This window comes from Spea bombifrons, chromosome 1 (assembly GCF_027358695.1).
Source record: "Spea bombifrons isolate aSpeBom1 chromosome 1, aSpeBom1.2.pri, whole genome shotgun sequence".
Taxonomy (NCBI): domain Eukaryota; kingdom Metazoa; phylum Chordata; class Amphibia; order Anura; family Pelobatidae; genus Spea; species Spea bombifrons.
In genome coordinates, this window is record NC_071087.1 from 146,906,110 (window position 1) to 146,933,909 (window position 27,800).

Consider the following 27,800-nt stretch of genomic DNA (forward strand, 5'->3'; position numbering starts at 1 on the left):
GCGCATTGCAAATGTTGTGCCAATATTCAAAAAGGGGACAAAAAGTGACCCGGGGAATTATAGGCCTGTTAGTTTAACTTCTGTTGTATGTAAACTGTTTGAGGGTTTCCTAAGAGATGCTATTTTGGAGTATCTCAATGAAAATAAATGTATGACTCCATATCAGCATGGGTTTACAAGGGATCGGTCCTGTCAAACTAACCTGATCAGCTTTTATGAGGAGGTGAGCTCAAGACTGGATCGGGGAGAATCGCTGGATGTCGTATATCTTGATTTTTCCAAAGCATTTGATACGGTGCCACATAAAAGGCTGGTACATAAAATGAGAATGCTTGGGCTGGGGGAGAATGTGTGTATGTGGGTAAGTAACTGGCTCAGTGATAGGAAACAGAGGGTGGTTATTAATGGTACATACTCTGAGTGGGTGACTGTTACTAGTGGGGTACCACAGGGTTCAGTTTTGGGTCCTATTCTTTTTAATATATTTATTAATGACCTTGTAGAGGGATTGTATAGTAAAGTATCAATCTTTGCAGACGATACTAAGCTCTGTAGCGTGGTTAACACAATAGAGGACAGTGCACGATTACAAATGGATCTGCATAGGTTGGAGGCTTGGGCTGGGATGTGGCAGATGAGGTTCAACACGGATAAATGTAAGGTTATGCACATGGGGAAGAAAAATCCAGGCTGGGAATATGTATTAAATGGGAAAACACTGGGGACGACTGACATGGAAAAGGACTTAGGAGTCTTGGTTAACAGTAAATTTACCTGTAGCGACCAGTGTCGGGCAGCTGCTGCTAAGGCAAATAAAATCATGGGGTGCATCAAAAGGGGCATGGATGCCCATGACAAGGAAATAATTCTACCATTGTACAAGTCACTAGTCAGACCACACATGGAATACTGTGTACAGTACTGGGCACCAGTGTACAAGAAAGATATAGTGGAACTGGAGAGGGTTCAAAGACGGGCAACCAGAGTAATAAGGGGAATGGAAGGACTGCAGTACCCAGAAAGATTATCAGAATTAGGGTTATTTAGTTTGGAGAAAAGACGGCTTAGGGGGGACTTAATAACTATGTATAAATATATAAGGGGGCAGTACAGAGATCACTCCCAGGACCTATTTATACCCAGGACTGTATCTATAACAAGGGGACATCCTCTACGGCTGGAGGAAAGAAGGTTTCTACACCAGCACAGACGGGGGTTCTTTACAGTAAGAGCGGTGAGACTATGGAACTCTCTGCCAGAGGAAGTGGTAATGGTAAACTCAATAAAAGAGTTTAAAAGGAGCCTGGACGTGTTTCTTGAAAGCAATAATATTACAAGTTATGGATAGTAGATTAATAGGGACAGAACGTTGATCCAGGGATTTATTCTGATTGCCATATTTGGAGTCGGGAAGGAATTTTCCCCCTGGTATGGGGCAATTGGCATCTGCTTCATAAGGGTTTTTTGCCTTCCTCTGGATCAACACGGTAGGGACACAATATGTATATAGGTTGAACTTGATGGACTTTGGTCTTTTTTCAACCTTATGAACTATGTTACTATGTTACTATGTTACCAGGAGAAAGGGCAGGAACAAGATAAAATGGCAAGCCTCCACAGTGTGCTTCCTGCCCTACTCAGGTAGGGTAATCTCTTCTGCACCCTTCTGTTGTTTTATTTCTAGGGGGTCCTAGTGTTCCCCCTTCATCCATTTATGTTGCTATGTGCAACCTGGGTGTGTGATGGAGGATGGTGTTTTTGGGGAACCAATCTACCAACTCCCAGGGGTTTCTAAGGCCCTTGGGGGGGACCTCCAGCGTACTTTTCATTACCCATAGCCCTTGGGAGGGTTCCCTAAGACAGGCAGGAGACAATGTCTGGTTTTTCAGAATTCAGAAGGCTCCAGAATTTTCCCCTCTCAGTGGCCATCTTCAACAGGCTCTTGAAGATCTGATATCTATCCCAGGACCACAACAGGTGGCTAGAAATATTTCTGATATCTGCTTGGTGGTTAAGCTTGAGTCCATTCTAGGAGGAACTATGGGTGATAAAAATTGGGTTCCTTAGAGAAGAAGTTCAACATTTTCCGTTCATTAAGGGATAATGAGGGATATTGGTCAATCCTTTCAAGAGAAGCCTTACAACCCCAGAGGAGAAAAGGACAGGGTAAGAAGTATAAGTACCCAAGAAAGTTCTTACAAAAGATTACCACTAGTGGAAGGCAGACTGAAGTTCTTCTGCACTAGTTCCTCTAAAGCAAACAGGTCTCTCTTCTATCACAAAAGAATGTATCCGCAAGGAGATCCTTGTTCGAGTTTCGGGTCCATAACTTTCTCAAGGGACTTATTCACATGTCTTTATTCTCTGAAGGCTTCGGGGAAGCTGAGACTGCTTATCTATCACAAAAGGTTTCCAATCAAGTCTGGCGTTTAGCACCTCCAGTTACAAGCTATTACCTTTGCCATTTCCTCTGCTCCTCACATATTTACGAAGGTGATGTCAGCAGTTACAGCTTTCTTCGGACAAGAAGCATAAAAGTGGCTCCCTATCTTGATGACAAGCTGCTCATTCAGGTTCTGCTGTCTCATCTCGACAAGATCTAGTCCCTTATGGAAAACCTGGTATAGTTGGTCAACACAGTGAAATCCCAGTTACTTCCATGCAGGCAAAATTAAAAATGGACATAATTCTGGACTTAGTGGTAGCCTTTTTCAACAAACAAGGAGGAACCATGAGCAAGAAACTGCAGCCTATGATGTTAAGGATTTGACTCTAGGCAAAGAACCACCTGCTCCAGCTATCGGCAGTCCACATCCTAGATTCCACCAACATAGAGGCAGTTTTCTCAGCAGTCAGCTCATTGTGCCAGGAGAATGGAGTTTACACGAGGATGTATTTCGTCTCATCACTCACAAATGGGGAGTTTGTGAAATAGACCTAGGTCTGGATGCAGTCGCCAAAGATTGGAATGTTTTATCTGGCTTATATCTTCACCCTTCTGCCCCTCCATCTCCCGATTTTCTCAAAAAGAAAAAAAGAAGCTCCCCTAGTAATTGGAACTGCTTCCTCCTGGGTCAAGAGAATTTGGTTTCTGGAACTGATTCACATAGCGACAAGTCTTGAAATTCTTACTGTTCCCATCTCCAGTGAGTAGGTTTGGTTCCTATTGCACGTGTGTGTGAACTGTTTCCTGCTACCAGATTCCATCTTTCATGGTAAGAGACTCCAGCCATAATAGCCACTTGGGATCTGAATCTGTTCCTTCAGCAATTGTCTTCTGTGTATTTTAAACCACTGGAGGAAATGTATTGGTGGCAATTACATCTGCCAGAAGATTGTGTGAGCTTCAAGCAATCTCCATTTAGGAACCTTTTATCAGATTAGTCAATGACAGGGTTGTTATACAACTAACTCCAGAGTCCCTGCCTAAGGTAGTTTCCAACTTTCATGCCAAACAGATCATCATCCTAATTGTGTTCTGCCCTAACCCCAGACATCCCAAGGAAGGAGACTTACATTTGTTGGATCTCAAGCGTTCAGGACGTTGGCGTAAATCGAACCTTTTTCTCTCATTTGCAGGGATAAGGGAAGGAATGAAGGGTTCAATTGCTTCTATGGGCTGATGGTCTGAAGGCACATTCAACAAGAGCAATCTCTACCTTTTGGGTTGAACTAACTTGTGTGACTCTCATCTGCAAAGTAGCTACTTGCAAGAGTGGGCATACCTTTGCCAGGCACTACAGGCTAGACCTCCTTTCTTCAGAGGATTTCAAATTTGGTCGTCCTCTCTTTCTTGCTAATTCTCTTCTGGTCACACCTGGAATGGCAAGAAAATTGTGAATTCTTACCTGTGAGTTTTTTTTTTCCCACCCAATAAATTGCTTTTTGCATTTATATTTTTGAATACGTCTTTTTAATTACACTGTGAAGGAAGGGGTAGGCTCACTTTTTTGTCTTGTCCTGTAGCACCATGAAAATGGACAAGTAAATGGAATTCCCAGGTAAGAATTCACAATTTTCAGTTAATTTTTCCACTGAACCTGGATTTATAATTCAATAGGGACCAGTTGGATATCAGGAACAAGAGGTGGTAAATATAATGCTATAATATAATTCTTAATTGTAGTGAGTTTTGACTTCAACATCTAGAATATTTTATCCATTTTTGGGAAAAATATTATCTTTCGTTATTACATATGATGGCTTATGAGACTGCAGTTTATAACCACGTCACGCAAAAAATTGTCACTTAACAATCAATGACCTGCCTGACATGTCATGGCATTAAGTGAGCTTAGAAAGTGTTCTAAGATAGCTTTCTTTGCTTAAACAGTAAGACTGTAATGTCAAGGCATTCAGCAACACCAACGTATATTGCAGGGGCCCTGTGTGACCCCTCCCTGTTGTCTCAATGTCCACTATACATTATATGGTGATGGATGCCTGATTTAAAAGAGCTTAGTATAGCGAGGGATCCAAAGACACCAAAAACTCACTGTAGGGCCTCCTGTAACTGTCACAAGCTCCACTGCGAGAGATTTTGCCTCTCGCAAGATGGTGGCGTCCTTTAAAAAAAATAGAGGGTTTGGTAACATTTAAAAACAATTATGCAGTGACGTTGCCATCAGAGGACAAAACAAAATATAAAAAAGTCCAAAAATATAAAAAATAAAATAAAAAATTAAGTTTATTTTTATGAGCAAGTGCTAAAATTAGTATCCTAATCCAGAAATCCATGGAAATCGTTTAAAATACTAGCATTTCAAATACACATGGGGTGTCTAGTTTAAAAAAAAATGTATGGTTTGATTGGGCAAATTGAATTGGCCAGGTTCAAAGATGTCCCACAGGCTCAGCCTGACCAGATGTCCAAATGAAGAGAAAATAGCACACCTCCCAAATGTGGCCTTTTATTCCCAAAACAACCTACAAACTCATGCACGGGGAGTATCACTGTACTCAGGGGATGTTACTGAACACATATTGCGGTGTTGTTTGACAGTGACCCATACCAAGGGCTGTAAATTCATACCTAAAGTACAATGTGTGTTTGATGGGGTAAATTGAATTGGCATGGTTCAAAGATGTTCCAAATAGGACATTGGGGCAGAATGGTATAATTCTAAATTTAAAAATGCACTCCTCCCAAACAACCGGACAAACTCATGCATGGGTGGTATCACTGATTTTGCTGAACACATATTGCGGTGTTGTTTGACAGTGACAAAAAAGCACACAAAAACGACTACCGCAAACTTTGACAAAGGCTGGTAGTAGAATTAATGCATATAAAGAATTCAGATGCCAGCATTGTAAATACTTTGGGGTATCTAGTTTTCAAAAATATATGGTTTGATGGGGTAAATTGAATTGAGCAGCTTCAAACATGGCCCAATTAGGACATGGGAGCAGAAGGACCAGATGTCAAAGTTCCAAGTTGAAAAACATGCACTTCCTAAATGTGGCGTTTTACCTCCCAAACAACCCAACAAACCAATGCATGGGTGGAATCACTGTACTCAGGAGATGTTGCTGAAAACACATTGGGGAGTTTGACAGTGATATGTACCAGGAACTATAAATTCAAACCTGAAGTACAATTTGTGTTAAAAAAAAAACAAAAAAACTTTGGCAAGGACTAGTGGTAGAATTTGTGCATTGAAAGGGTTAAGTACTTTGGGGTATCTAGTTTTCAAAAATATATGGTTTGATGGGGTGAATTAAATTGGGCAGCATCAAAGATGGCCCAATTAGGACATCGGGGCAAAAGGACCAGATCTCAAAAGTTGTTGTTGAAAACCTGAATTACCCATGTCCCAATGTGGCCTTTTAGCCCCCAAATAACCTGACAAACCAATGCATGGTTGGTATCGATGTACTCATGAGATGATGCTGAACACAAATTGGGGTGTTTTTTCTGAAGTGACATATATCAGGAGCTATATATTTATACCTGAAATGAAATTTATGTGAAAAACATCCCACAAAATAAATTACTACCGCAATTTTTGACAAAGGGTGGTAGTAGATTCAGTGAATGGAAAGTGTTAAAATACCAGCATTTGAAATACCTCAGGATGTCTAGTTTTCAAACATATATGTTTTTTATGGGTTAAATTGCATTGAAGGGCTTCAAAGGCGTCCCAAATACCACATGAGGGCAGAATGAACAGACTTGGAAAAAACTGATTTTGAAATAGCAAAATGCTACTTGTACTTATTACCCTATAACTTACAAAAAACATAAAAATATTGGGTATTTCTAAACTCAGGACAAATAGTAGAATCTATTTAGCTTTTATAGATGAGTAAAAAAATGTCAAATAAAAGTGAGAAAAGGTGCTTTTCTTTTTCAAATTTTCACCATACTTTTTTTTGTATAGTAAATTAGATAATACGATCAAAAATGGAATCTGAAGAAAGCCCTTCTTCTTCTTAAAAAAAAAACCAAAAAACGGGGACGTGATGACGTGATGACGTGATACGCACGTCTCTCCTCACCTCCATGGATACGAGTAGGGGAGGGGGAGTGCGAATAGGCTGACCGCCATTGAGACCAGGCCGCGGTATCTGAATCGGCGTGGGGGATTGCAGCCAACACGTCTTTTTCCCCGGAGTGCGGTGCGGTGCGGTGCGGCGCGGTTCATTCCGTACCGCCATTACATCCTCGACCGTCATCGAGACTTCGATGCTGACGGATTGAAAGTCCCGCTCCTGTGGATACCGTCAATGCAGGGGTATAGTTGATGCCCGTTCCTCCTATCTAACATTCCCGGATTCGGGGATTTGTGACCTGTGACCAGGCTCTCTTATAAAGAAGAACCGAGAGGCTCTGCTGCTGCAGCCAAAATTACCGGTACGGATGTTCCGGCTGCTACGGTTGCTGCGGCCTTCACAGCCAGAGCCTTGACGAAGCAGGAACATAGCGTGGAGGAGCTGACCCGGTTACCGGATGATTTTGGGCAAGGAGACTGCTAATATAAGAACCCGACCTGGCTGGTTTAAAAAGGCATAGGACAGCCTGTTTGAAAATGTGCTTTAAGGCCGATAAAATAAATAATCAAACGCCGATTGGACAAACATGAAACTTTATCACTCAAGAATTAGTCGTATGAGCAATACTTGGAAGAACTAAAAAGTGGTGAGAACATAAAAATACCTATTTATCTATTTATATACAAAATATACTTCTTGCTGCATATCTACTATTATATATAATACCATGAGAAATGACTTTATTATTATAAGAAATATATTAGCATATGACATTATGAGTAATGATTTTGCTACTATATAAGAGAATTTGTGTTGGAGAAACGCTTGGAAAGAAGCAAAAAAGAAGCAAGAATACGCGTGTTTATTTTTTTTTTTTTTTTTTTTTTTTTTGTGTGGAATCTGGGAAAGAATAAGCTATCTGGTTACGTTAAATAATTTATGAGATACTTGGATATTACGATATACCTCGAGACATAATGCCTCCTAAAAAAGATAGAGAAAAGGAAAAGGAAAAAATAAAATCAATGAGCATTTTCTCATCTCCCAAATCGGGGCCATCCCAGACGGATTTTAATAGACTTCAACAGAGTACTTCCAGAGAAGCAACTCCGACTAGAAATTTTGAAGCAGCTCAGATGGAACTCTCCTCTCGTTCTCCATACACGTCACAACAAGAAATTACTCAGGAGTTTATAAAAGACTTAATGGAACAATACTATAACAAAATTAAACAAGATTTAGATGACAATATGATCCAGATTAGATCAGATGCTCACCACATATCAGAAACAATAGCTAAACAAGAGACTATTATTACTAACATGCAGGAAGAAAATAAGAATTTACAATTTGCTAATATTATATTAGAGAATAAGGTGAAAGATCTGGAAGCCAATATTATAAATATACAAGACCGTTTCCGTAGAAAGAATCTTAGATTGAGAGGAATACCCGAAAGTGTGCAGAGTCATTCTTTGGAACAATTTCTGAAAGACTTTTTTTTATCCATTATTTCACCTCAAGAATTGGGTTTATACCCTTTTGAACGATACTATAGATTACGGAAAATATTGAATACTACATATCCGCCTGATGTTATTGTGAGATTTTCCTTATATCATACTAAAAACATAATAATGCAAGAATTGAAAAAATCCAAGATAAAAATGGATCAATATAAGGATATACAAGTCTTTCCAGACCTCTCCCAATCCTCGAGAACAGCGAGGAGAACTTTCCAAGATCTCACCCAGATTCTAAGATCTAATAAAGTGAATTACAGATGGGGATATCCCACTGCCTTAATTATAACTTACAAAGATAAAGTATATCAATTTAGAGATAAAGCTTCAGCCAAAGATAAAATGATTCTTTGGGGTTTGATAGTAGATGGAACATAATAGGGAAATTATTCCTTTTTTTTTTTTTTTTTTTTTTTTTTTTTTTTTTTCTCCTTTTTCTTTCCTTCACTTAGGTACACTTAACAATTATTTATATTTTTTATATAGATTACAACTTAAAGTTGGATCAACACAGATGCACAATTAAAGTGGGATCAACACAGATACACATATTTATCCACTTAAGAAACACATTAAGTGCTGTTAATATTAACAGCATACCTTATCAATATGAAGTAGATTGAGGATGAGTTATACACAGGACAAGATAAATACACACTTAATCAACATTCTTTATTTACTTATTTAGTTCATTCTTTTTTTTTATTTTTTTTTATTTTTTTTTTTTTTCCTTCTCCTCACTTAGATATACTTAATAATTCTTTTTTTTATTATTCACATATTATTCACACTTATTTATTTATTTAAGATACACTTTTAGGGCTGTTAACACTAACAGCAATACACGAATTACATGAAGTAGATTGGGGATGATAGATACACATGCCAACGACAAATACACATTTACCTAATTCAATTATAGTTATAGTTATTTTAGATATTTCTTTCACAATTATTCTTTGGAATACACTCATTTGTTTATACTCAGTTTTTTTTTTTTTTTTTTTTTTTTTCCTTCTTTCTTTTCTTTTCCCTTCCCTTTTTCGGCAATATTAATTGTTAATCCCTCCCCTACATCGCTAAGCTCCTGTGGTGGTGGTTACAGGAATATTAGGGTCAGTCATTTCAGTTTTTCTGGGGGCAACCCTGATGGAGTGTCAAAAAGAATGTATGATGTGTGAGAATGATGTATATGGGAGTCACAATTTAACCAGGGTTATATATTTTGTTTATAATAAAAATGTCTCTTAAGCTGCTTACATTGAATGTACAGGGTTTAAATTCCCCACAGAAGAGAGGGCATCTGTACAAAATGTTACAGGATAATAATATAGACATTGCCTATATACAGGAAACGCACTGGATTGAGAAATGCAGATCTCTGTGGAAATTTAAAAATTATTCACATATATATTTAGCTAACATGCAGGGGTCGAAAAAAAAAAGAGGGGTAGCGATAATTTTTTCGGATAAATTGAAAATTGAACCTATGCATGTAGAAGCAGATATTAATGGTCGTTTTCTAATTATGGTTGTGAAAATCAATGATGTTCAATATACGTTAGTTAATGTATATGCTCCCAATAGGGTTTCACTTCGTTTTTTTGATTCTTTAATAACAAAAATAGATACTTTTCAAATTGGTAATTTACTTATGGGAGGGGATTTTAATGTGGCTCAGAACCCTAAAATTGATCGTAGTCACTCTGAGAAAGGTCGATCTGGTCCTCATCAGGGGTTTCAAGACTTTCTTTTGAAGAACTCACTTTATGATTGCTGGAGAGTATTCCATCCATTAGCGAGAGAATATACCTTTTATTCTAATGTCCATCAATCTTACTCTCGAATAGACTATTTTTTGACCAGAGTTAATACCTTGAACATAGTGAGAAATTCTAAGATAGGTAATATTACTTGGTCGGACCATGCTCCCCATTTTTTGGAAATTAATAACAACATAGAATATAAAATTAGACATAAATGGAGATTAAATGAATCATTATTGACAAATTCTAAAAATTTGCAGGAGCTAACTTTAGAGGCTAAAGAGTTCTTAGAGTTTAATGACAATGGGGAAATCTCGGACGTCACCTTATGGAGTACATTCAAGGCATTTATGAGAGGAGTTATCATAAAAATAGGAGCTAGAGAAAAAAGATCAAGAGGTGCTTCTTTATCTGAATTACATATAAAATTAGCAAAATTAGAGAAAGTTAATAAAATAAGATCAGATTCAACTCAAATACAAGAGATAAAAAAAATAAGGAAAGAAATAGTTGATAAAGAATTGGATATTATTAATTGGAAATTGTTATATTTAAAACAAAAATGGTATTGTTCCAACAATAAAATTGGGAAAATGCTGTCTAATAAGTTAAAATCAAAAAGTAAATCAGACACTATTAAAAAGATCATAATCGGAGATAAACATTTTCTCTCTCCTAAAGAAATCTCAAACGCTTTTGCCAATTACTACAAATCTCTTTATAATATCACTGAGACTCCTAACTCCTTAGAGAAGATAACTCAATTTTTACGAAAATTGAACCTCCCAAAGATTTCCGAAACACAAGCTGAGAAGCTAAATTATCCTATTAACATATTTGAAGTAAAGAAAGCTATTGACGATTTAAAACCTGGAAAGGCTCCAGGACCAGATGGGTTTTCCTCTCTTTTTTTCACTTCTCTCAAAGAAACTATCGCACCAATAATTTTGAGATTGTATATCTCTCTACCCCTATTGGAACACCTTCCAACAGAAATTTTACAAGCAACTATATTACCAATCCTAAAAGAAGGTAAGGACCCGAGTTCAACTTTAAATTATAGGCCCATCTCATTAATAAACTTAGATACTAAAATATATTCTAACATTTTAGCTCAAAGATTGAAACTGGTTATTCCCTTTATCGTGCATAAAGATCAAACAGGGTTCGTGGAAGGAAGAAGCGCGGTTGATAATTCCCGTAAAATTTTGAATGTAATTCATAAGGTTAACAATGACCAAACTAAATCTGCAATTATATCGCTCGATGCGGAAAAAGCATTTGACCGGGTTAAGTGGTCATACTTAGAGGCAGTATTATTAAATTTTGGTATTAAGGGCATATTTAAAGATTATGTAATGATATTATATTCTAACCCATCAGCTAAAGTAACGGGACGTATGCTAGATTCTGATTGGTTCCCTATAAAAAATGGTACACGTCAAGGATGCCCACTAGCTCCCTTATTGTATGTGCTCAGTATTGAGCCTTTAGCAGAAGCAATTAGACAATCTCCAGATATTGCAGGTGTAGAAATAAACTCTGTCCCTTACAAAATATCCCTCTATGCGGATGATGTTCTTCTCACGTTATCGAATCTTTTAGTTTCTATTCCCGCATTATTTAGATTGATAGACCAATATAGTTCAATATCTAGCTATAAAATTAATTTAGGGAAAACGCAGATAATTACAACTTTTATGACTGAGAAAGAAAGAGATGAACTCTTGTCTTATTACAAATTTGATTTAGAAGCTCAGGTAATAGACTATTTAGGAATCCAAATCAAGAGCGACTTGAGATCTTTATTAGACTGGAATTATAAGAATTTAATAACTAAAACTAAAGATTTGATGACACGGTGGAGAAACCTTGAGGTATCTTGGCTTGGTCGCATTAATCTTATCAATGGTTACCTGCTCCCAAAAATTCTATATTATTTTCGTTTAATTCCTTTGAGGATAGATCAGAATATTATAAAGAGACTTCAATCCAATATAGATGTATTTATTTGGTCTAGGGTGAAACCCAGAATAGCACGTAATATATTAATTAAAAAAAATATAAGAGGTGGAATCTCATATCCGTGTATTAATAATATTTATGAAGTAGTAATGCTTTCACATTTCCTAGCATGGGATAAGAGCTCAAACAACCACCCATTATGGATGCAAATTGAGGAATCCTATATAGATAACATAGATTTATACTCTCTCTTTTGGGTTGATTCCTCTCGATTAAAAGATATACATAAACGGAATCCTATCATACAAGACACAATAAAATCTGTGGATAGATTTAAACGAAAAGCTAAAATAAGTAAGGCAGTATTAACCTCGTTTCCTATAGATTTGATAAAATATTATATAAGTGATATAGATTTAAGAAAATGGAAAAACTGTGGGATAACTAGTCTGGAAAATATCCTGAATCAAAATAAATTAATAACATTCTCTGAATTAGTGGAACAATTCTCGCTTCCATCTTCGGAATTGTATACTTACCTAAGGGTCAAAAATTTTATAAATCAGACGAGAGTAGTTAACCATTCAGATATTGATCAATGGTTAACTCTACATAAAAAACAGAAACAAATAACGTCTATAAATAACTTATTTCAGAAATTGAACAAGGATAAAAAAGATTCTACAATTGAGAGATGGGAACGAGAATTAAACAAAGAATTTGAGTTGGAACAATGGCGACAACCTTTACAGATAATAAAAAAAAACGTCCACTCAGTTAATCTAATGGAGACTTATATTAAAATTCTCCATAGATGGTATTTAGTTCCGAATAAGCTAAAGAAAATTAATCATATAAACTCAGATAGATGTTGGCGCTGCCTCTCTTCTTCGGGGACTTTTCTACATATTTGGTGGGATTGCCCACACCTTCAAAATTTTAAGGAAAATACAGAGACGTTATTAAATACAATGTTACACTCTCAGAGAAAACTGGAATCCTGGATGTTCCTTTTTCATTTGGGCATTCAGGATTTACAAGTTTCTCAGAGGAATCTAGTTACACATGTTTTATTAGCGGTGAAAATTTGTTTAGCAAGGGACTGGAAAAAACAAGGTCCGAGTGACTGGAAGAGTGTTATTGAACAAATTCAATTCCAATATAGAATGGAAAAAGGATATTTCCAGAAACAGAAAAATCTCACAAAGTTTCTTAAAATATGGGAACCATGGACATCATACTTAGGAGATAGGAGATAACCCTGGGGAAGGAAAAGACTTATATCTTTACGTACCCTGTACGCATTATAGAAATATACAATGCTAGGAAACAAATAACTATATATTTATACCTGTGTAATTGTCTCTCCCGGGAATAGGTTATGTGGATGAATGGAATGAATGAATAGGTTACGAATGCAGCAGCCATGAGACATGGCTACTGAAAATTTCATATAAAGCTTTTGAATATTTGATATTAAAAATGTTATATGTTTTAAATTGAAATATGTAACGATGGAAAATGTACAAATCGCAAGATGTTATATTTGTAAATTGTTAATAAAAATTATAAAAAAAAAAAAAAAAAAAAACGATACATACCTTGTGTTTGTTCACTAAATAAGAGAGAAGAAAACTAGTGTAAGAAATCATTGTTATGCTTTTATTTTGTTCTACACACTTTAGGCCTGAATGGAACTTGAGTGCTAGGAACATATGTTATCAATTATGTGATGTAGCTATTAGGGGGTCTTCTGTGGAATGCCGGTGTGTCCTATGACTGCTCCAATAGGATTCCTTAAATTCACATAATGTCCATATATAGTAAGAACTTATACCCTAAATGAAGGTAAGGGGGTATAAATACTCATGTTTACAAGGGCAAGGTCTCTTTCTCCTTCATCTTATCAAGAATACAGAACCTACAGTACTTAAGACCACGATCTTTTTATCAATCAGTGCTGTATGCATGCTACTTTGTTCTACCAAATTAACCTACTTAAGAATACTTAGAAGCTGTGGTCTTGATTGCTGTTTGGTCACTGAAAAAGTTTAGATATTTAAGGCAAAGAATATCTAACATACAACTTTTTAAGCAAATATTCCACTAGAGTATCAGAAAGTAATCCAAAAAAATACAGTATGTATTACATAAAAACTTGGCATATTTGTCTAACAAGTGTATTAATTATGGATTACATTCTGATACTCTAGTGGAATATTTGAGAGCCAAAAGGATCCCTAAGATATTGAGATTTAATATTAGATATTATTATTTAGTATTATTAATATATTCAATAGAGATGACCCAGAAAGTGGCTTAACAAAGGCAGTTTGGATATTATTTCACTATTGAAGGTTTACAACAGGAGTTAATAACGATTGGACAACAAATTAGTGAAATGAGTGACAAATTGGCAGATGTTGAAAATAAAGAAGCTTTTCATTAACCTATTGCGGGTCTGGGTTTCATACAGACATTTAGTAGCGTAAACCTAAACTTAGCAGTACTTTTTGTTATTTTCGTACAAAAGCATTCTTTGGGGAAAATCTTCTATATTGCCCACTACTAATGATGACTCCGCTCTACCAATCTGGGATCTTCGTCGATGTAAGAAGAAAAGTAAATGTGTTCCTCCTCCTTCTAATTCGAGAGTTGAGAATAGAGGTCATTATAACCTTACGGCTAAAGAGAGTCTTTACATGATGATGTGAATATTACAATCCGTCCAGCGGATAAGGGTGGGACCATTGCTGTAATGGATATGGTAGAGCACTTTAATGAACCGTATCAACAATTAAATGGCACTAGTACTGAGATACAGGATTGCATTAACGATATATTATGAACGGCCTTACATGACCATAGTGCAAACAATCAGGAGGCTTCATTTTTGATTAAAGATTATCTTAAAATGCTGCAATCATATCTACTGCCTAAAATTGACTAAAACTTAAAAAAGCCCCCAGGCAGGCTTATTAGGGTGTGATTCGGCTCTGCACCATTTGTCTATTTTTCTGGATTTACATCTTCAACCTTTAACACAGCATACAGTGACATTCTTTTGTCTATATGCATGAATTTTTCGAATTATACATACAGATTTGGATATGTTACATTGACAATATAGTTTTCCTTTGGCAGGATGCCTATATTTTATTTCATTTGGTATTATGGAAAATTGTATTCTTTTGATATTTTTGTTTATTTATTATTCTCTTGTTGTTTTTATTTTTGCATTGTTGCGGAGACATACAATATGATGGAGGGTTGCATAATCCTTTTTTGGTTATGCTTTGAATATGGTTCTGAGAGTATATTATGAACATCTTCATTAGTGGTCAAAAATGAATTCATTAAAACTGTACAATGAATGACCTCCAGAATTTCTAATAAGAACAATGAGATTTATTGTTGACACAGGGCCTTTATTAATAGAAGATTATATAATTTTAGTAAGGCTAGCCTTCTCTGTATTTGAAGAAGCAGACAGTTTGGAAGGTATACCCAAACAGCACCAAATCAATTAGCGGAACTCGTGTGCCTGTTAAGTAAGTAATTTGGGTATTATGTCAGTCAGTCTATCTGACTGTAATGTTGACTGGCAGCTCAGTTTTGCCCTTGATCTGTGTGGATGTATATTGCTTATAGCAGACTCTGTGCATTCATCTAATGTTAAAATATTTGAGTCCACTCCTGATTTTCTAAGCTGCCCATGCAGTGTTCGCGTTGTATTCTGTTGCTCAGGTCACTGGAGGGCACTGGCATTTAAAGGTATTGGCAGCCATGCTTCCTGTACCTGCTGAGGCCTACCATCGATGATTGTGAAAGGGATCCAGCTATCGTCGTGATCGCCTGTTCATCTCTATCAGAGACTATAAATCCCAGCTTGGTTTTGTCCTCTGTCCTCAGCCAGTTAAAACTGTAAATGTAATATATATTATATATAATTATATTATTTAAAATATTGAAATAAACTAGAAAATGAATAATAATGATTTTGTTGGTACTGTCCTTCAATCACATAACTGAACAACTTGTGTACATTTTAATCACGGGAACATCCAACCTACATAATTTATGTTCTCCAAGGAGTACATTTGGTTCCTGTTGTGATGATGTACTTTAGAATAGATTCAGCATAAGGCCAAACGAATCTGTAATGTGTGTGTATTTAAATATGCACATATATATATATATATATATACATAATAGTACCAATATAGTTTTAAATATGCTGATTTGACTTGACTTAAATGATGTATAATGATAATGTATGATAATGATGGAAGAACTAGCTAAAGTATATACAATCACTTCTATTTATAAACTATTCGAAAAGCACAAAATGTGGTTTTGAAACATATTATAATTTTATTTTCTAAAGTAGATCTTAAACCAGCCACATTTTTCTATTTTGAAACCCACTTGTCAAAAATAAAATTAGAAATGTTCTAAAATTTGCAGCTTTAGTGGATTTATTAGTTAAAAAAAGATAAAAAATCAAACACATTTTATTTAAAAAAAGAAATATCCACATTAGTTTGTGTTCATGTCCCAACTCTGGTCGACATGCTTTTTTTGGCAAATTTGTATGAGGTATTGTCTAACACTCATAACCTCATCATAGGAGGAGACTTTAGTTTAAGAATGAACCCAGTTCTGAATAAATCCACCGCTAATATTTCCACTGCCATGTTTGCTGAGACCCAACTTTGATAACATCTTATTGACCCACATCCTTGTTTAATCAATATCTAAAACCTCTGTCCAAGATAGTGGCCAATCAATTGCAATTTGGACTGGCTGAAATGATAGGTGCTTTTTTACAGGGTAGACACGTCACGAAAAATATACATCTGTTAATACCAGCTATAGCCTAAACTAAACTATATAAATCCAAGTCAAACATTATCATAAGCTGTGATGTGAATAAAATGTTTGATTGCATATATTGGCACAATCTAAAAGGTCTCTTTAAATTCCATCACTTTGGACCTACTTTTTTTTGCAGCCGCCTGAAAACATTACAATATGCAAAAACTACAACTAAAAAAAGAAAACAGCACAATATTTTTCATAGCTCATCACAATCTAATCTGATATAATACACAAAATGGTTGGAGTTCCCCTTTAAGTTGCTTCACTCTAGCAAAGGACTAAGTAGCAACCCTACTTGGAATCCAGAGACACCCCAGGGGATTGCTGCTGGTGGAGTTTGTTTAAGATAACGATCAAGCAACGATCAAGCAGAAAGGCAGGACATATGGAGTTTGACCAATGTCCATATTTAAGCCAAAGTCAAACCCAAGAAACCAAACCAAAGTGCGCATAAAGCTCACAAATCTAGCTTGCTGCATCCTTTTCATCAGGATTAAACACTAAAAAGCAAAATGCTAGACACACACAATACGTTGCCACGGTAAACTGCACTTGGAGAGATACCAAAGCACTAGAAAAATACCCAAATGCAGACAACTGAGTGTAAGGACTTTGGAGATGGACAGGTAGTGCAACTGGAAAGACGGAGAAGTGGCTATGTGTGGGAGAGAACCTGACACCAACTGCGACCAGCAATAAGGGACTTAGCGCGTCAGTGTCCTAGATTTTAGACTGGATTTGTGCGTTATGCAGTAACATAAAGATCCTCCTTGTTCTTCAGTGGTCTTGCTCAATGAATAGTGAATATTGTATCTGGTGCATGGGCATCTGCAGAAATGTTTTCAGCGGTTAGGCATTATTTTAATTCCTTCATGCTCCTCCCCTTTTTGACATGAAGGGGAGGGGCATAGTCATTTTCACATAAGCCTGATGCAAAAACCTATTAGAATGATCAAGGTGTTATTGTCTGATTTGAGTGTTCCAATGTCTAACGTTAACACTATTGAATGAACCACATTATTCATCCACACATGATCAAGGTACTACAACGGAATCATGAAAAAGCAAAACGTGTAGAATCTGCATTTAGTGTTAACCTGCACAAATGAATTATATTCCATGGAGGAATATAAGACATAAAGAGGGAAAGAGATGACAGGCATAGGGTAAAAGAAAACCCAAAGGAAGAAAGATATGGCCCTCATTGGGGAATATAAAACATATCGGCGGAAAGAGATAACAAGCATGGAGGGATATAAGGCAAGGAAAAGAAATGGCAGGCATGGAGAAATATAAACACACGTGGGAAGTGTTTGGGTCTCTGGTCGCTACCGAAAAACTCAGGGCCTTTGTGACAACCCCCACCCGCCCAGGTATGGACATTTTTAAATCCAGCCCAAGCTTAGCGTTTAAATGACTGCAGATGCATATTTTTGCTATTTAAGTTTATTTAATTCTGAACATTTTAAAGAAATGTATAAAAGTAAGAAAAAACAAAATAACTAAAACAGAAAATAAGCAATAATCTTTTCTCAGTTTACAGTTTAGTCATAATAATCTGTTCAGCATCTGCAAGTTTCTCTTGAACAGCCACATCTGGTTCGGAGAACGTCTCGACTGTAGAATTAGTGGTTCTAGTGGAGCAATTAGCTTGAATCTGCTTCTTCAATTTTCCTGCAAATATAAAGTGTTTTTATCATTTCTCTGAACTTACATAAGAATAAACAAAAGTGATTATAAAAATAACACATGCCATCTTTGTTCATGACCAATTTGTAGGTGTTTTTCCACTATTACAAAACATTAATAACAACGCTCTAGTAAGCATTAAGCAAATAAACCATGGTATATCTGGTTTTATACTTTTTGCTCTGAATGTCTTATCACATATAAACACAGAAATGTTTCATAAGACGTTTTTTGATGCCCGTGAATGAGATATTTGACTATTCATTCACATTTCCATATGCACTTTTTCATTTATATCAGTAATTCATTTTTTATTGTAAAACATAATGTTTGTTTCTAAGAAATGTATATAAACAAATAAATCATAGTGAATGATGGAAAATATTGCTATGTATGTTGTTTCCTATCAGAAATGGTGGAGGCTAATACAGTGAGGGATATTAATGATGTTATACCATGAACATTTCCAGATTACAGCACACATTTTTTGGTTTTTATATTGTTATGTATGTGGAAATAAAATGACGATTGTTTAATTAGTTAGAAATGTCTTTCCCATTCATTACATTTTCATTACAGGCTCACTAACTTGTTCTTTTATTCGAATCTGGTTTTAACGGTATTTCAAGTAAATCATTGACCATAATATTTAATTATGGAGAAAATAATCTTATATATCTTACTATATCTTACTATATATCTTACTATTTCGCCAATGAAGAGAGAAACAATATAAATGCATACAATAGTTACTTTCTGCAGATATTTTCGAAATATCACTGCTGATTCTTTATGTAATGAAAAATGATTACATTTTAACCATTGTATCATAGGCAAATAAAATGCTATTATAGCATTATCAATATTTCTTTCCAGTTCTTGAGATAGCTGATAAAACATTCACTATACTAACCGTTTGCTGAATTATTTTATAATTTAGAATGTTATTTTTAGAATGTTATAGAATCAGTTCTAACAATTGGCAATCAAAACTATTCAGTAGTATTAAATGCAAAGCAATTGCTTGGGCGATTTTTTACTTCTACCACTACATATTACACCATATTTGTTTGTTTATTTTTTGTTCTTTAATTACATCTGGACTGTCCATTGATATTTACTGGAGTATCCATTTAGGGTTATATTACCTTTTATTTTTTCACTTATTATAATGGACACAGGCACTTTTGTGGTGTATTTTTGGTTTTATTGAGGCAATTGTGACGTTTGTCTTTTTGCTGCACCTTATACAGAACCAGAAAACACATTACATATAGTGCATTTCTTCTGAATCTACAGTACTCAAATGAGCAAATATGGATTAATAATATGGTCATTTTGGGAAGTTTCAGAAGCCGTCTGATAAGATTAGATTAGAACACATATGAACATTCATTCAGGTCCTCAATCATTGCTTCTATTGATTTTTTATGTACTGACCCAAGCGTAGCCTTTATATATTTTATTTTGCTGCGCCAGCTATCTGCTATCCAAACCTTCATAACCTAGTCTACTGCAAGTTTGTTCATGGATTACTGGGCAACCTCTGCTCTTTCATAGTACAAGTCCCATTAGCCCTATTTGTAGTTTTTAGTCGCCAGATGCCATACAATATACTGGTACAGTTTTTCTATAACTTAATGTTTCACCTATATATTTGTTAGTAAATAATCTTGCACAGCATACATGTGAAATGTGGTGCCCTAAGTAGTGACACCTTAATAGCATGGATTGTCAAGCTCGGTGCATTAAAAAAATCAAGACTAAAATAATTACAAAAGCACAAAACATTGAATGTGTCCAGCGTATTCAAGTCATACAAAGCTTTGCTCTCACCTAGGTCAAGCAGTTCACTGGAAGTTGCCAATTAATGACAAAAGTAGGTTAATACATAAAGAAAAAAGTGTTCTTTTGTTGTATTCATTTTTAGACATCAGCATTGTCTATTGCACTGCAACTCATCCAACATAATGATTCGCTCTTTAATATGGCGCTTTGAATAATGACAAATACTAAAAGAGCTCCCCATTTACTGGGAATACAAAATGCAGAATTTTGCTTTTGTGATAGTTTACATGAATATCTGAAGAATTTTGCTCAGAAGGAGTTAAATATCTTCTTAACTTTATCTTCTAGTTCTTCTTATTAAATACTGTATGTCCTGCATGTTCATTATGTGTAGGTATGCAGTATGAGACAAGATACAGTTTATGCTTCTCTTTTAATTAATTAGTAGAATTAGTGTATTTTTTATTTAATCAGAGAAATATAGAAGTTCAACTTAGAAAAGTACATAAATCATTATTACAGTCTATTCACATGAAATAGCTTAATAAATAATTAGGGGTTAATAATTATTTACCAACGTTTTAGGTGATTTCATGATCTCAGCCTGTCAAAAGCCTGTATAAAATAGATTGGTCACCTCATATGAAGTCAATGGGGATTTCATATACCGCAAATGCTCTGAAAAATACCCCTCGTCTTATAATCGGGGTCGTCTTATAATCAGACCTCAAATAGGTCTGACTATGAGACGACTAAGATCCAGATCCCCCGCAGCTGCAGGGGACCTGGATCCTCCTGTCTCCCCTCCCCGTCCCACTTACCGGTGCTTCTGAGTCCCCGGTGTGCAGCCGGGGCAGTGTGTAGATGTCTACGCGATTCACGCAGACAACTTACGCTGCAACCGGAAGGAGGTGTGACCATCGCGCAGACATTCCCCGGCACCGGTGCGGGGAATTCTCTCTGACAGTCGGGGAAGGTCTGCGTGATGGACGCAGACAACCTCCGCTGCTAGCCACACCTCCTTCCGGCTGCAGCGTAAGTTGTCTACGCGAATCGCGTAGACATCTACACGCTGCCCCGGCTGCATGACAGGGGAGTCAGAAGCACCAGTAAGTTTGGGGGGGGCAGGGCAGTGTTAAATGGGGGGCATATGGAATTTCTGGAGGCAGAGTGTTCTATGAAATGCCTTTTAACGCCCTTAATGCCACTCTGCCTCCTGAAATGCCTTAAACCTCCCTATATGCCACTCTGCCCCATAATATGCCTTTTAACCCCCTTAATGCCAGAGTGGCATATAGGGGTATAAGGCATTTCTGGAGGCAGAGTGGCACATAGGGGGTCAAAAGGCATATCATGGGGCACAGTGGCATATAGGGTTAAAAGGCATATCATGGGGCACAGTGGCATATAGGGGGTATAAGGCATTTCTGGGGCAGATGTGCATAACTGGGGGGGAGGCAGGTTGGAAAATAGAAGGAAATAAAACCAAAATATTTTTCTCAATCATAGCTTTTATTAAAAAAAAATAGTTTAAATGAATTAACATTTACTGGTAAAACTTTTTTCCTATAGGGTCGTCTTATATTAAGGCTTTTTATTTTTTTCCTAAATTAACATTCAGATTTGGGGGGTCGTCTTATAATCGAGCAAATACGGTATAAGAACTTTTTAATACATTAGCATTCCAACCTCACCTTTGTGTGAAGATGCAGACCCAGCATGCTGTAGCTTCAAACCAGAATTTATTCTTTGTGGCTTTGTGTATAGAAATAAATAGCAAAGTACACAGACGCTGATGACAAACGCTAACAAAACCAGTGCTGCAATTGCCAAGCCAATCAGAGCCCCTATACTGAAAGAGAAGACATATAATTACGAAATGTTATTTGCATGAAAACCTGCAACAGTGTAACAGTTAAAACAATAGAAAACTATGTTTTTGACTTATTGCACAGGCCACCTAAAGCCCTTCTTACTCTAGACATCCTGGTGGCAAAATGTAGAATTGCTATAAAAACACTTGGAAAAATGCTCAAATAGTAAACCAAAATCTTTAAATCAGGCAGTTTAGGGGGCAGATCATCTCCCTAGCCCCAGGGGTGGCACCAGTGGCCACTGGCAATATTGTGCAACATTCTAAATATTACACTTCCAACAAAACTGATGCTTCTAAACACTACAATGCATTTGAAGCCGTGGCATTTCACAAATTTATGTATATACATAAACATACACATGCATTAAAATATACACAAAAATATACATCCTCAAATTACCATTTACACACATTGACAAGTATACACATGTGTACAAAGACATCTTTAGTCCAGTTCGCATGGTGGACATTTGAATCTATATACTCTCTATATTTATATGTATGTGATTGAGATTTTTATTTTACACATTAACATACTTCCGTGTTCACATACTATAACATACTTCCATGCACACAAATGAACACACTTACACACACAATAACATACCTCAATTTGCACACACAAACATACTTACACACATAGACTAACATACGCAACGTATTTACACACACTAACATACTTACACACATATCCACCCCTGCCCTCAAAAGCACCCCCACCCATCAGCAAGCTCTGGTAGCACATAAACAGGGAGGCTAAAAAGTTTAGTAATCTGGTAAAAACATAATACTTTATGCATGAAGAGTTAACCGGAGTTGTGCGCTACTTAACAATAAAAATTTATGAGGCAGAAAAGACTAGTGTTTCATCCTTGAAGAAATAAAACTGAATCGAATGAGTGCTAATGTCCTTGAAATATAAAATATGTGCATTGTCAGTGGTAACAATACTTTCTAAGAATGCTATAGCTCAATAGTTAAAGCATTTGGTGCAGATATTTTGTATTATGTGTCTGTGGATTTCTATATATGTATGTATACAACATAGCCGCCACAATCTACATCCAGCATGCTTATGGGGTAGCTGTAGTGATTTGAAGCGTTGCTAAGCGTTATGGGAGAAGCAAGCCTCCCATCCAATAACATTTTTCTATGAGCTGGAGAGGAGAGAGAATGAAGGGGATCAAATGCTCTTCTGTTTGTTGACACCATACTCTGAGGTTGGGAGCAGACCCAGACTAAATGTCCTTCACAGTGAATGGTTTATTCTAGCATCCTGGAACACAGGCCCGGACTGGCATTTGCCCGGTGGGCCGGGCGGCGGCAGGGCCTGATTGACGTAGGGGCTGATGGAGCTGCAGCTCCAGGCCCCTACCTTAAAATAGGCCCAGCCAGGACCGGACTGACTGGGCCTATGCAGCCTCTACGGCCGCATTAACGCAGGGCATAAGGGGCACCTGCCCCTTAAGCCCGCAGCAACTGCAACCGGGCCCGCCACTCTAGGCTACTGCGCAATAACTCCTGTATACCATCATTGAGCTCTCAAGGTCATTAAAGTCATCTGTATGGACCCCGTCCCTGACACTTGGTTTAGCAGGGGATATCAGTAAGCGGACAATATCAAAAGTCTCAGAACCAATGGCACTCAGCAACACAACTCTCTTGTGAAGAAATTAGTTATCTTGTTAACGTCCATAAAAAAACTCACCTGTTCAGCATATGAATCCCCATCATATGAACATGATATGTTAAGTGAATACATTTACAAACACCTGGCTACAAACACACAGGAACTTATTTTCCATCTTAAAAACCAGAGAGAGATTTTCAACACAATATAGATAAAACATGACAAGATAGCACAAAAGTAGACACAGTTTCAAAATGCTGCCACCTACTGACCAGGCTGCCTTTGCACTCAGCAGTCAATAAATCACATATACCGAGGAAGGCTGGCACCCTCTGGCCCTTGTGCCCACCCCCCCTCCAGTAACTCACAATAGACACTGGCACAAGTATTTACACACACCCTTTTTTACACATACACACTCATGCTTACACTGTCAGGATTCAGCCTCAGCCCTGCAAACTGCCGGGTGTGGCCACCCCTTTAAGAGGTCTGCCTATTGGATTTACCCCTTTTCTTTTCTACCCGTCCCAAACCCTTTTGGATTTTTACCTGGACTATTCTAACTTACTACTCCCCAGCAGTCTGTATACTTGATATGTATCCTACTCTGCTACTTATGGTGAGATGTATCTGCTTTGCTTAATATACATATATTCAAACATAAAGCTTTTGTCTCATTAGTTTAGTGCGTTTCTATCACTGTGTGTGTTCTTACACTCCTGCGCTCTGGACTCCAACATCCAGTAAAGGCTGAGATATGATGAGCCTGACAAACACACACTTACACATTCATTCTCACATTAATTCTGTCACACACACATACTCTTACACATACACATTCATGCTCACACACATTCATGCTTACACACACACACTTATACATTCACTCTAATACACATATTTCCTCCAATGCCCTCTCTCTCCTCCCTTACGCGTTCTCTTCCTCCCTGACCCTCTCACCCCTTCCCTTGCTTTTATCTTTGAATCACATGCCATCATATTACATTTGCTACATTTACGCCTCTCCGAACCAGTCCAAAAGGGCCAGTTCAGCACGCCCCTGACATATTCACAAATACAGTGCTGTATTCACTAGGCCTGAAGCAGCAGAGCGCCTTCTGCACCATTACAAGGGACATCTCTGATCTCCCCAATTGACCCATTTGTACTATGGGAGATTTTTCAATGCTTACATGCAACATTTTTTTTATATTTAGGCAGGTTTTCTCAAATCCTGGACATTTCAAGTATCATTTTCCAAGACAGAGTACAAAAATATTGGAATGCTCAATTTAAAACTGTCCATCTGGCAACCCACTGCATTTTGCAGAGGTAGTACAATAAATTGTACAACGTTTGGACCCTACCTAAGAAATGGCTAAACAAGGGTAAACAGAGACCAAAGAGTTATCAGGTAATACTACATTTTGCCTATTTTAGCACAAGGAAAAGGTTTGCATGAATATTTAATACCTCTTTTCTCAAAGAACCAAGCTGGTTATGCATGCTCTGAAGAAATTTGTTTGCGAAGAGAGCTGAGATATACATCTGATTAAGCATTCTGGATGATAAATAAAGCTGTAAGTGTTAGAACATTTTATCCTGATTTAATCGTTTCCTAATAACCAGGATTAAAGACTTTGAAATCACAGTCACCTTAGGAAGTGATATTTGGGTAAAAGAAGGATATTTTAAATAATTTAAATAATGTAACAGATTAAAAAGTAGAGTAACAGAAGTACTGATAATTTAATTAATATGCTACATTTGTGCCATTTGAATCTAAAATAAAATGTTATTTCTTGCTGATTTCTCATACTTTCTCATACCTTATTTGGGTAGCCATAAATATCTATATTCATTTGTGTGATTTTCTGGCAGGGATTTAAAGGGTTTGTATAAAACCTTTGGCAAGCATATACTTTGTATATAAAATATTAATAATGGAACTATATTCATGTCTGTAAAGTAATAAAAACCACAGAGCTCACACTGTGTGATAAATCACACCACGGTAAAAATGACTCGTATTTCTGTTTTACTATTTTTAAGGCTTTGAATATATTATTTATAAGGTTGTTACAACAAAGAATACGAAGAAAATTTTACACAACAGTTGTACCCAGTATTGTATGTTGGCTTCGGCCAACAAGGTGTTAGTGGTAAGATCTCCTACCCCATTCAAGTGGCTCTGCCGTCATCTGACCTTTGACTTCCTGTGTCATACTCAATCTAGAGTTTCCCTATATTACTCCTACTTCAAAACCTTTAAATAAGCTGTGTCAACCTTCCATAAATTAAACCATAGAAGACTGAATGACTTTAATGACATTTGTGCAAATGCTGACTTGTACAACCTTAGCATGCATGTGAAGTAGATGTAATCTCAAAAAGGAAAACAATGGCCAGTGGCGGAACTACCGGGGTCGCAGGGGTCGCGACTGCGACCAGGTCCTGGAGTTCTGCCAGTCAGGGGGGCCCAAGGGGTGCTGAGCGGTTGCTGAAAACGACCGCTCGGCAACTCTTGGGCCCCCCTGACTGACAGAAATCCAGGATGCCTCTGCACCCCGCTGCTGCTGCCGCCGCCTGCCTCAGCGCTGCCCAGAGTACAGTGTTGGGAGCGTGAGGCGTTTGTCTCGGGTGCCGGTGCTTCACACTGAGCGCCGGCATATGACGTCATATGCCGGCGTTCAGCAGTCAAGCGCCGGCACCCGAGACAAATGCCTTACGCTCCCAACACAGGAGTTAACGGTAAGTGACCTACAAAGGGGGGGTAGGGAGGGAGTGGGTAGATCGTGAGAAGGGGGGGTAGATCGTGAGAAGGGGGGGTAGGGAGGGAGAGGGTAGATTGTGAGAAGGGGGGGTAGGGAGGGAGAGGGTAGATTGTGAGAAGGGGGGGTAGGGAGGGAGAGGGTAGATTGTGAGAAGAGGGGGTAGGGAGAGAGAGGGTAGATTGTGAGAAGGGGGGGTAGGGAGGGAGAGGGTAGATTGTGAGAAGGGGGGGTAGGGAGGGAGAGGGTAGATTATGAGAAGGGGGGAGGGAGAGGGGAGATTGTGAGAAGGGGGTAGGAAGGGAGAGGGGAGACTGTGAGAAGGGGTAGGGAGGGAGAGGGGAGACTGTGAGAAGGGGGGTTAGGGAGGGAGAGGGGAGATCGTGTGAAAGGGATAGATGGGTGGGGGGGCCCTCAACAGATTCTCGCACCGGGGCCCTGAGGTTTCTAGTTACGCCCCTGACAATGGCATAATCTAAACATCAGGGTCAGTCTGAAAATGGCACAGCCACACATTACATTTTTATATTATGGATATATGGATATCTGGCTGTTGGCTGGACACTGCAGGACATGATCTGCAGCATAGGTAAGTATGGGCCCTACCACCCGGCCAATCCAGGACAGCTAAGCATAAAGTAACTCCCAGCACAGAAGATACAGGGTACTTTCTTGGACAGTCTGATAAATGCACAGATAAGATAAAAGTAGATGATTTCAAATCTCTGGATATTATTTTTAATACAATATCCAAATGAAGATGGATTTAAATGTATGTCTAAAACAACAAACTAAAATGAGTAGAAGACAATTTTGAATTTTTCTCTAATATGAAAGCTTTTATCATTTGTAGTAAAATGATTAGAAAAATGTGCCTGCCACAATGTCTTGATTGTCAAGAACATTATTCACTTCTCTCCCCAAGTACCGTATTTATATCAGCCAGCAAAGAAATATAATTTGAGCCAGTCATGCCCAGTATTTTTTCCTCTTTAGATGGGTTTTATTCTGTGTTTTTCCTCTTTTTGTTTAATACTTTTGAAGACTGTATTTTGTTCAACAAAATGCTATATTTATACATATCAATATAGTCTCTTATACTACTGGTGCTTTTTAATCCATTCCTAAATGCATACCTACTACTCGGTATTACTCAGGTTCAATAGTTATCCCTACTGGTACAATGACATAATTCTTAAATCCTGTATTAAAAAGATTATATTGTTGTATTTGGGAACACAACAATCTAGGTGGTTGTCTCAGGTGTAAGAAATAATGTTTAACTCTTTAAGGACGGAGGACATAATAGTTCGTCCCTGAAAAAAACAACCTTTAAAGCCTAGGGATTGCTGGTGGCTGCCGGGAGAGCCAGAAAGAGCAGCAGCAGCCAACAGGTGCCACTCACGCTTTATATTA

The 27,800-nt window shown here is 37.4% G+C and overlaps 1 protein-coding gene across 1 annotated transcript in view; it reads right to left on the reverse strand.

Moving 5' to 3' along the window:
- Positions 1-18,060: 18,060 nt before the first annotated feature.
- SHISAL2B (shisa like 2B) overlaps positions 18,061-27,800 on the reverse strand; it is a 31,589-nt gene continuing 21,849 nt past the window's right edge. The window contains exons 2-3 of the mRNA XM_053448025.1: positions 21,802-21,959; positions 18,061-18,304 (exon numbers count right to left, since the gene is read on the reverse strand). Of these exons, the coding sequence (XP_053304000.1) occupies positions 18,168-18,304; positions 21,802-21,959 (295 nt within the window). The 3' untranslated portion in view covers positions 18,061-18,167. The remainder of the gene's footprint in view (positions 18,305-21,801; positions 21,960-27,800) is intronic.